The 11019-nt window shown below is 47.4% G+C and overlaps 1 protein-coding gene across 2 annotated transcripts in view; it reads left to right on the top strand.

Moving 5' to 3' along the window:
- LOC119299374 (syntaxin-51-like) overlaps nt 1-4205 on the top strand; it is a 4630-nt gene extending 425 nt beyond the window's left edge. For both annotated transcript variants that reach the window (XM_037576602.1, XM_037576603.1), the window contains exons 2-7: nt 1767-1983; nt 2869-2970; nt 3145-3248; nt 3498-3598; nt 3677-3721; nt 3799-4205. In XM_037576602.1, coding sequence (XP_037432499.1) covers nt 1769-1983; nt 2869-2970; nt 3145-3248; nt 3498-3598; nt 3677-3721; nt 3799-3930 — 699 coding nt within the window. In that variant the 5' untranslated portion in view covers nt 1767-1768 and the 3' untranslated portion in view covers nt 3931-4205. The remainder of the gene's footprint in view (nt 1-1766; nt 1984-2868; nt 2971-3144; nt 3249-3497; nt 3599-3676; nt 3722-3798) is intronic.
- The last annotated feature ends 6814 nt before the right edge of the window (nt 4206-11019 follow it).

Genomic DNA, 11019 nt, shown 5'->3' with positions numbered 1-11019 from the left:
TCCTTCTCTTAATTTCTAGGGTTCTATTGTGCGCGCCGTGACAGGTTCATAGGGTGGGTAAGTTCGTGATTTCTCATGATGCGGCGGGCGAGAGAGTTGAAATTGAGAGGGATAGATGTATCAGGAGAGGGAGAGAGAATTAGAGATTCAGAGCTGAGAAAATGATAGTGGATTGATCTTTCCTTTTTGTTCCTGAATAAGTAGGGGCTTAGGTCTTGTATTAGGAACTTGATGGACCAATTTGTAGAAAAAACACTCACCTTAAGCCAGCTTGCATGTTCTCTTCTGACTGGGCAAGAAAAAAGTCTCAACTTCCATAAGGAATTAAGGATCCATGGGTACATACAAATCAACTTTGCACAAGCAGCTGCAGTACCAAATTTGCACTAATTGACACGAATCAAGTTTGTACAAGGAGTTAGCAAGATTACGAGCCTGCTTGTTATCCGCTGAAGCTTTATTTCTTGCCCAATCACAGTTCATCGTTTGGGCTGTTTACTCCCAGGCACAATCACCTTATTTATGAAGGGTAATTTTGACAGCGCCACTAGTTGACTCTGATGCACATGCATTTGCTAGCCTTTTAGCTTGCACACCCTTCTCCAATCTACATGTTTCTGCATTTGCACCGTCTTCTGCTCTGCTGCTGACGAGAACTTCGTCCTCCTCCTATACCCCTGCTCCTGCATCTTACCTCTTGATGCTTGCAAATGGACAAACTTTGTGTGGATCTTTTCCCTTTCCAGTTTTCATGTCATTCATGGAACCATGTCGTAGCAAACTGACAATGAAAGGGGATTTGAGGAAACCCATCTGTAGACAATTATACAACTTGCATAGTAACAAAGAAGAACCAGTTTGCTTCTGGGGGCTATTTTGATGGAACCAAGTTAGAATTGAAATATTACCTTGTAGAATATATATATTGAATCATATGTGTAATTAAATTTCTCCCTGGCAGGGATTGACCGACTGGTTACCAAGTGGCAGGGATTATATCCCCTAGTGGAACTAATCCCGGCAGGGATTGGGTTGATTCCCTCCCTGCAGGGATTAGTTCCTACTTCCTAGTGGAAATAATCCCCAGCAACTGAACATAACCTTATTGTGGTTCTGATGCCAATTAGGGATCTTGGTTGGATCTTTGGGGACGGAAGGTGTGGGTTTGCGGTGAATGTAATAGGTGATGGGAATAGAAAGTACAAAAGTTCTTGTGAACTTTTGGCGGAAGATAGCATTTCCTGTGGTCATTGGAAAGATATGTCAGAGGCTAAATTTTCTTTAGCTTTGTTGTGTTGTTGCCTGTAAACTTCATAACACAGGCACGATGCCATATGATTGGGCATGCTGCAGTAAGCTAACAGTCAGCTGCAATCCATGGTTTCTTGCACATTGCGCCTAACTGGTCGGACCTGTCCTGCATAAACGTAACCTGCCAGAGGTACGGGTACCCTATGTTTGGTGTTATTTGGGGCAGAAATCTGCAAAGATGAGTTTTGGACACACCATACTAAATCTTCAGCAATCTTGTTGTTCCTTTAGAGCCCCATGGTTAGGACTTAGGAGTTTGTTTAGTAGGAGCAATGTATTCCTGCATGCTGCTCAATCTTAGTTTGGGATCAACCGGCCAACTCTACATTTTTAATTATGATGTTGCATGATAACTGAGTTGTGATATTGCCTTGCGCTTGTTTATATGCATCTATCCTGCCATACTTTTTGGTCCTTCCTTGACATTTATGCTAATACTATTTTGGATTAACCAGCAATGGCATCATCTTCGGACCCATGGATGAAAGAGTACACTGAAGCATCTAAGCTTGTTGACGATATAAGTTCCATGATTGCCGATAGAAGTTCTCTTCCACAATCAGGCCCTGAAATTATGCGCCACACATCAGCCATTCGGAGAAAAATAACTATTCTTGGGACTAGACTGGATAGCTTGGTGACATTGTTGTCCAGGATTCCGCCAAAGTCACTGTATGTTTCGACTACTTTTATCTTTATATAACATAATACTGAAGATCACTAGAGTTCTTACATTACTGCCATTTTTGTGTCTCAGAAATCTTGACAGTTTGTTTTGGAAGTTACAAAGGAACATAGGACAGTAGAATCTCAGAGAATTTGTATGAACTGTTACTTAATCCATTATTTGCATGTTCGATGTATCCTTAGAATCAAAATTCATCTATGGTTTACCTTGTCTTATGTCAATAATATGTACTCCCTCCGTTCCGATTTACTCGTCGTGGTTTTAGTTATGACGAGTAAATCGGAACGGAGGGAGTACATGGGTTGGCTGCTTATAAGAATAGTCTAGTGAATTCTACTCTTCTAGGCGCTGTCAAAGAATCATTATAATAAGGTGTGCAGTATAGGGAAGAGGTTGCCATGCTGGTTGATACAAGTTCTGTGTGAAATGTGTTTCTAGTAGAACCTTCTAGTTGTGAGCTGCCGGAGAACTAGGCCTTGGCCTCCGACGGTCAAGTGCCTTGATGGCAACCCTGGCCGATTGGAGCACAAGGATAAAATAGGGGATGGGGGTAGAAGGAGTAAATCAGGGGCAAGAGGCCTCTTATTTATTGCTTTCTGAAAAGATAACAAGGCCTAAGTAGCCGGTGGTTAACAATAACTAACTCATGTAGCAGATAAGATGAGGTTCTAGACAAAGAGGTAAATGGAGATAGACTTAATTGAATGGCGTAATAAACTTAGACCCCCACACGTAATAGTAGTAGTCTATGTCAAACAAGTTTACTGCTGCACCTGTATAATAAATTGAGTACTCATATAAATTTGTGTCCAGCAATTTTTACTTGCTATAAAAAAGATTCATGTAGTCATTTTAATTATTTTTTGCAGCACTGACAAGGAGATGCATAAGCGCCAAGATGCACTTTCCAACTTGAAATCTAAAGCAAAACAGATGGGGACAAGTTTCAACGTGTCAAACTTTGCCAACAGGTTTGTTCTGCATCTCAGTACTGAACCTAGAATGGTCTTAGCCTGCATGAATGCTCTCCTTTTTCTCAGGGCTTAAAAAAATTACTTGAATACATTATTTGGTTAAAGTTTCTTCAGATTATTAGCATTTTGTCAGAAATAAGTATATATAAAATATGCATTTATGCTGTATAGGGAGGATTTGCTTGGTCAGAGTAAGAAAGCAGCTGATGATATGAGCAGAGTTGCTGGGTTAGACAACCAAGGGATTGTTGGCCTCCAGAGGCAAGTTATGAGAGGTATTATTGGTGTTCATCTAGTAGTTTGTTTTAACAGTGGAACTTGTCAACTATATAAACTGAATTTGAATTCACAATTAGCTATTTGTGCCAAAGCACGCCTATAAGACTCCACAAGTCTTGTTTCATCCCATTCTTACTTGCATTTTGTATTGGTTGGCACATATATTTACATTCTTGAATCATCAGCATTTGTGTAGGTGATAAGCATCGCATGGTAGCTAATTCATTTGTTTTAACAATTTGCAGAACAAGATGAGGGTCTCGAAAGGCTGGAGGAGACAGTCCTGAGCACAAAACATATTGCATTAGCAGTCAATGAAGAACTTACTCTGCATACAAGATTGATTGTTAGTGCTTACTCTCCAAGATTGATATGCATTTGTGTATCTGGTAATGTTTGATAATTGCTTTTCTCCATGTCGCAGGATGACTTGGAAGATCACGTCGACGTTACAAACTCCCGTCTTCAGGTAGATATCTTACTACTATTTGATATGAATTAGTTCCGCTCACATGGATGTGCATTGACGCGACTCTCTTGATTCAGCGTGTGCAAAAGAGGCTTGCAATTCTGAACAAGCGCGCCAAAGGTGGCTGCTCATGCATGTGCCTAATGCTCTCTGTTGCTGCCATAGTGCTGCTCGCGGTTATCGTTTGGCTTCTCATCAAGTACCTGTAAAGAAGCGTCCTGCTGCGACCGTTGTTCAACGCATCGCTTGTTTGATACTCTGTTGAAGTGTGCAGTCTCTTTAAAGATATATACGATGGTTTCCATGGCGGTCCTTTTTATAGTGTTTGGAACGGTTGTATCAATATGTACAAGGTGTGAGGCTCTGGCATATGCCCAGAAATACCTGTGTGGACAATTGTGGCCTTTGTAAGTCTCTGGAGGGAGAAATATGTACATTTTGTGCGAGGGTTTATATGCTTTACCTACTGTTTTCCATTGTACAAGTGTGCGCGATTTTGTAATCTGTTTGTGCTTGGGTGCCACTAGTGCAGGGCAGCTTGCATTGCGAAATCAGATCCCTCTCTTTGGGCAAAATTTGTGGCGACTTGTTGTAAGATGGTCCGTTGGTTTCACAATGTACGCCTCGTCTGATATCGAGGGACGCACAAAATTTGCTGCCGCTGAAGAGTGGATCATGAACGAAGCTAGTGTCGTTTCAAAATAAATAAATCCTCCAGGACGCTACTGAGACAGTATCTCAAGATCGTCAGCTACCGTATTAAGAATAAATATCTTAACAAGCTTCTTGATTGGATCGAGATTAAACTTTGAGATCAAGCTTCTTGATTGGGTTGAGATTAATCTTTAAGCTCAGTTGATCAGACTACAATTTTTCTGCATCATGTTACCAACACAAGGAATTGACTGAATTTCTCTTTATCTCTTTTTTTGCCTTTTCCCCTTGTAAATATGTTACCTTTGCTTAAGAATTCTTTTACCAATAGATCTTCTAGTTTTTGGGAGGCTTTAATTCCAGATTTTATTTCTCAACTTCTTGTAAACGATATGTCTATTATTTGAGAAATAAAGTTTTTACCCGTCAAAAAAAAATGTTACCTTTGCTTTATATATGTAGATATCACATAACGATTGTTCCACGGTTGTAGTGTCAAAAACAAAAGACCAGTGCATCCAAGCGTGTGGATGCTTTCATACATTCTAAGATTATTTTTTCAGTAAAACTACACGTACGGGGAGTTTATAGGCTCTTACGGGATTGATCCAATGTGGCACTTTAGTTGGGGAATCGCGCCACCTCCCTGAAATTGGAAGGAGCCCGTAGCTTGTAGGAGGCCGTATGTCCAGCAATGTTGTTATTTTGTTGTTGGGTGAAGCGATGCCAGCTTTCCATTGTTGCCAACGAACATTGTGCACATGTTGCCAAAGGTGCACAAACCACAATATTTGTATCATGGCGGAGGCGACGTGACCTTGAGAACGCCGGCAATGAACATGGTGTGCATCTCGCCAAAGACTCACAAGTCACGGGTACTCAGTCTGAGATTTGCATGGCGACCAGTAAAGATCTGAACATATATTTTTTCAATAAAGGCCACTAAAATTAATCGGTGAACAAATAAAAGGAAATGGAGAATACAATGCCACGACTTGTAATCATCAAACAGGCAAGCATCTAACTTGACCAAGGTGCCCATGGAGTTGTTAGGACATATCAGCGTTGCAACGGGGTAAGATGCACTTGTTCTGAAGGCGGTGTCATAGATACATTGGCTTGCCGGCCTGATGCCGACGCAGAGCTCCATGATTCTCCGACTGCTGAACCGACAACCTTTCTTCATCTCGCCCGCCCCTTCCTTGCACCTCGTGGGCACGAGGTACTCCGGGAAGAACTTGGCAAGGATACGGCCACTAGTAGAAAACAGGGCTTTGGTCCAGACCTAGCCAGCCCATTAGTCCCGGTCTAGTCACGAACCGGGACCAATGAGGGCATACGTCCCGGTTCGTGAGCCCAGGAGGCCGGCCGGGCCTCGTGGGGCATTGGTCCCGGTTTGTCTGGACCCTTTGGTCCCGGTTCCAGACACGAACCGGGACCAATGGGCCTCGCTCCTGGCTCACATCCATTGGTCCCGGTGTCGTGGATCTAAAACTGACAGTAGAATGGCGGGTAAGTATGAGGAGGCAAGATCCTAGCTATGAAGGAGTTGTACACACGAGTTTTACGAGTTCAGGCCCTTCTCGGAGGAAGTAACAGCCCTACGTCTCGGTGCCATGAGGCGGTCGACTGGATTATATGTGTGTGTGAGTTTACAAAAAGATGCGAACCCTTGTCCCATAGGAGGGGAGTGGCTTATATAGAGTGCGCCAGGACCCCAGCTCCCCTCCGTAACACAGGGTTCAATGCTCATAAAGGAAAGGCGTTACTGGTAACGTCTACAGTAAAGTGTCATAAATGCTCATAATGCTATGGTTTAAGTCCCGACCGTTGCAGAGTGGAGGGTTCCTCAACTTCTGGTGGTCGAGTGTCTTCAAGGTGGTCGAGTGAGCGCGTCTCCACGGTCAAGTGGATGATGGTTTCTCTTCGACTGCTTCCGATTCTTTGTAGGGATGTCCTTGGGGAGGGTATGTTGGACTGGTCCATGACCCTACCCTAGGTACATAGCTTCATCATTAACCCCCGAATGGATCAGGGTTTGAGTGAGGAAGGGGTTGAGAACATTTCCGACCCACTCTTTGTGCTATGAATACGCCTTGTCCTGGAACAATGAGTTGAGGTGACGACGTCGACTCCTTTCTCAATCGCCTTGGTCCATTCCTGGTTGTTGTCGAGTGAACTTTCATGGTAAAATTCCGAATGATGATGTAGAGGGTGCTTGTCTTCAGTCTGACAGGTTGTTCTGCTCTCCACGGATCTCGCGGGATTCGAATTTTGGGAAGTGCGCCAGACGGGCAGAACCGAGGTTATCGAGACGGATTAGGCAAGTCTCCTCGATCTCCGCGCCACCTTTTTCGCCACATACTGCGCGCGTGACTGTTGCGGGATTTGTTTAGATCGCTTGGGTCCACCAGTCAGCCACTCGGTGAAAGGCCTTATAAAAGTTCCCGGGCCAGGCCTCTGCTCCGCGTGCTCCCATTCTCTTTTCTCTTTCCCCCGATCTCTCCGCCACTCACGCTTCTGCTTCGTCGCCGGACCTCTGTTCGAGCTCGACCCGTCACCATGGGGAAGGAGAAGACGATGGCGCTGGAAGGCGCGAAGAAAGCGACCGCGAAGGTGAAGGGCAAGCGGACCAGCCGGGGCGGATCCTCGTCGAGGTCCGGCCTGCTGGCAGGCTGGATCCAAGGCGACTGGATCCGCTCGGCAGTCACGCAGGACGACCTCGACGACCTGGTGGAGGGGGGATTGATCCCTCACAAGTCGGCTCGGCTCCCGGGGGACGAAACCGAGCCACAGCCTAGAGAGGGTGAGTGTGTCCTCCTCGCAACCCACATAGATCGTGGATTCTCACTGCCTCCCCACCCTTTCTTCTGGGGTTTTTTGAACTTCTTTGGGGCTCAGCTCCACCATTTCACTCCGAACACCATAGTCTATCTGGCCGCTTTCGTGTCCATGTGTGAAAACTTCTTGGGATGTCGACCGCACTGGGGGCTTTTCAAACACATCTTCACTTGCCGTTCCCAGTCGGTCAAAAAGGCCAAGTCGAGTGATGAGAGGACGCGGGTGATCCAGATGTGCGGTGGTCTGGGGATCCAGATGAGGAGCAAGAGTACTTTCCCAGCCATGATCCTTCCTGACTCGGTCCGGGGCTGGCAGTCGACTTGGTTCTACTGCAAGGATCAGCCAACCCCTGGCCAGTCGACTGGACTTCCTCCTTTCTCCTTGGCTCGAGTGGAGAAGCCTGCTCCCCTGAAGGTAGTTCCAGAAGAGAAGGCGCATGTCAAGGTGCTGGTTGAACGGGTCATCCAGCTTGTCCACGACGGAGTGACCGGGATGGATCTGCTGGAGGTCTTTCTCGGTCGACGCATCCAACCTCTTCAGGCGCGCGATCATCCGATGTGGATGTACTCTGGGCTCGAGGATACCACTCGGATCCACCCGGAGGAGGTCAGCGAGGATATCTTGGAGAACTGGTTGAGGGGAATCACTGGCAACAAAGACAACCCTCGGGGGTCCAGGAGGGTGATTCCATTCGACAACTCGCACCAGCCGGAGCAGGTATATTTCTGTTTTATCAAGTATCTTTCCGATTCGCCATGTGACGTCCCGTTTGTGGTCGACTGAATTTCCTTTGGTTGTTATCCTTTCAGGCCCTCATTGAAATGTATTCGATGCCCAACGAAGTGCAGGACCCAGGCGCTGAGGAAGAAGGGAGCGAGGGCGAGAGCGGCGAGGAGCATTCGGAAGCCGAGGAGGACAAGGAGAGCGAGGAATCGACTGATGAGGAAGAAGTCGACTCGCCTCCTCGCAGGGAGAGGAGGTCCAAGCACACTCATGACCCGGCAAGCGCTCCGGACTTGGTGGCTGCGCCAATCGGGCAGTCCTCGAAGCACCCCAGGACGTCTTCCCCGACGCCAACTGAGAAGGCTCCAAAGCAATCTAAGGTCGCGCCGCCTCCAGCGCCGAAAGTGCCGAAAGCCATCTCCTCCAAACTGCCAAAAGCTTTGCCCAAGATCAAAGTGACCGTTCCTACTATCTCCGGGTAACCATCTGACTTGTCCTTCATGTGTATTCGATTAATTGGGTGTAACCGATTGAATGTGGGCCTTTGCAGTGCTGCTACGTCAGGGACCTCTTCATACCAGTACCGGGACGAGGAAATGGAGGATGCGGTAACCTCTAACCCAGGTATGAACTCTTGCGATTTAGATTCTTGATCCTTTTAGGGTCGAGTGGTTCACTTGGGGTCGAATGTTCTGTCTTGCAGCTCCACCCAACATCATTGATCTTCCGGACGACGACGAAGATGTGGCTCCTAAGCCTAGGAAGAGCAAGAAGGTAACAGCTGGCAGGGTGGCTCGGTAAGAACCAACTGCAACGCCTCCCGTCCGTCAAGATGAAGACGCGGGCAGGGCCACTGTGACGTTCGCTGCACCCTTGCCAAGTGGGCATCCCACGTGGTCGACCGCGCCTGTGGTTCCTTCAACTATCCAACTCCACACCACGGAGCTTCAAGCAGCCGCACCTAGGTCGTCTGCACACTTTTTCACCAGCTACCCCGTTCCAGACAACCAGTCGGAAGCGGCTACAGAAGCCATCTGACAGGCTGATATGATGATGGAGCGGGTGAAGATAGTGCACGAGAGCAGTCAGGCTGCCTACGACGCTAGTGCCGCCCTTCGGGCCAATGTCCAGGTGAGTAGACTTTCCAACCGTTTTTGTTCTCGAAAAATCTTCTTCTGCACAATCTCCTGTTGTTCGCGTTGAATTAGAGCACCCACTAGGTGTCGCTGTCGTTTTTGGTAGTTTCGCTCTTCCACTCGGTCTGGGCGAGTGGGACCAGAACTGGTGGGGGCACACTAAGTGCACCCACTGGTTGTAGTCCCCGAGACCGCGGTCGACTGCTGGCAGTCGACTGTGGTCTGAGTTCTTCTTTCTTGACGGCGCAATTGTTCAATTGTTCTTTCTCTCTTTTTTTTTGCACTCGACTCCAGCGGGCCGGTCGAGTTGGATCAGAACCGGTGGGGGCACGCCAAGTGCACCCACTGGGTGTAGTCCCCGAGACCGCAGTCGACTGCTGGCAGTCGACTGGGGTCTGAACAGCTTGTTGCCCACTTCTTTAGGTTTTATTCACTCGGAAATGAACTGCCTTCGAACCTATCGATCGATATGTCTTTTGCCTCCTGCAGAAGTCTTGTACTCTTATCTCCAAGTTTGCCGAACTCGAAGAGAAGCAGAGGCAACTCAACTTAGACTTGGAATTGGCTCATCAAAATCTGAAAAAAGCTCAAGACGAGGCCGATGGTATGGAAGGTAACTGATTGCCGACTGAACTTCAATATATCTCTTTGATCTCTTCTTTGATTCGATTACTTCTTTGCAGAGAAAATGAAGTTAGATCTGGACAAGAAGGACTCGGACCTCGCCGCCGCGCAAAAAGTAGCCCAAGACAAAACCGCTCTTGCAGACAAGAAGCTTGCTTTAGTCGGAACGCTTGAAGGAGAGGTGAATAGACTAAAATCTTGTCTTAATGAAGCTAACCGCGAAGTGACCAGCCTGAAGAAGGACAAGGTCGTCCTGAACGAAAAGTTGGAGTCTGCGATCCGCAAGAGGAATAACACAGAAGCTTATCTAAGGACCCTCGCCAAGAAGCTTTATCTCGCGCTGGAAGGTATTTCTTTTAATCCAACTGTGTTGATGCTTGCAATCGGATTTTGCTCGGTTGATGAACTGACTTTTGGCTGCAGAACTCTGCCAAGACTTCAACGAAGAAATTGGAAGGGTCGAGACGGGTCTGGACCCTATCGCTTCCCCAGTCTGCGACGAAACTGCGATGAACGTGCTCCGACTAGAGTCCCGTATCGCCAGCGCCACAAGCTACCTCACACGCCCGAAGGAGGTTGTCTCTCGAATCGACTCGATGCTTTGGCCGGGGGCAACGCTTCAGAATGATCTGGAATCTCTGATGACTCGACTGAACGAGATCCCTGACCGAGTGTAAGAATGGAAGAAATCCTCCGCCCGGTGTGGTGCTGATGTGGCGCAGTCCCTGGTGTGAGTCCATTGCAAGGAGGCTCATGAAGACAAGCTGGCTGCGATCAAAGTCGCTAACACCAAAAAGCACGACTTCCAGTCCTTCATGGAGACTTTCATTGCTGCCGCCACTCGGATCGCTGATGGGATCGATCTGGACTCATTCGTGGAGCCTGCCAGCCCTCCTCCGGCCGAGTGAACAATCTTATGAAACTTGGATACGCTTTAAATTTTCCTCGGAATGCTGAGTGGTTTTTGTAACCGTTAAACTCCTTCGGGCTTGGTGCCCGAGTACTTTCGATTTGCTGCTTGGAACTTTTTTAGGATTTATCTGAATTTGGTTTATCTCCGAATGTGCTTGTGTTTGCCTTTGGATGTACTTTGCTTGCTGCACCTCATCGTCCTTGCGGATAGGGATGGAGCGGATGTTGTATTTGTGCCGCACCTCCGAAGGAGAAGGTTGCTGTCGACCTGCACCTCGTCGTCCTTGCGGATAAGGATGGAGCGGACGTTGTATTTGTGCCGCAGCTCTGAAGGAGAAGGTTGCAGTCGACTTGCACCTCGTCGTCCTTGCGGATAGGGATGGAGCGGACGTTGTATTTGTGCCGCAG

This window comes from Triticum dicoccoides, chromosome 5A, assembly GCF_002162155.2.
Source record: "Triticum dicoccoides isolate Atlit2015 ecotype Zavitan chromosome 5A, WEW_v2.0, whole genome shotgun sequence".
NCBI classification, from domain to species: Eukaryota; Viridiplantae; Streptophyta; class Magnoliopsida; order Poales; family Poaceae; genus Triticum; species Triticum dicoccoides.
Note: the sequence above shows the minus strand (reverse complement) of the source record. Positions and strands in the feature narration are given on the sequence as shown.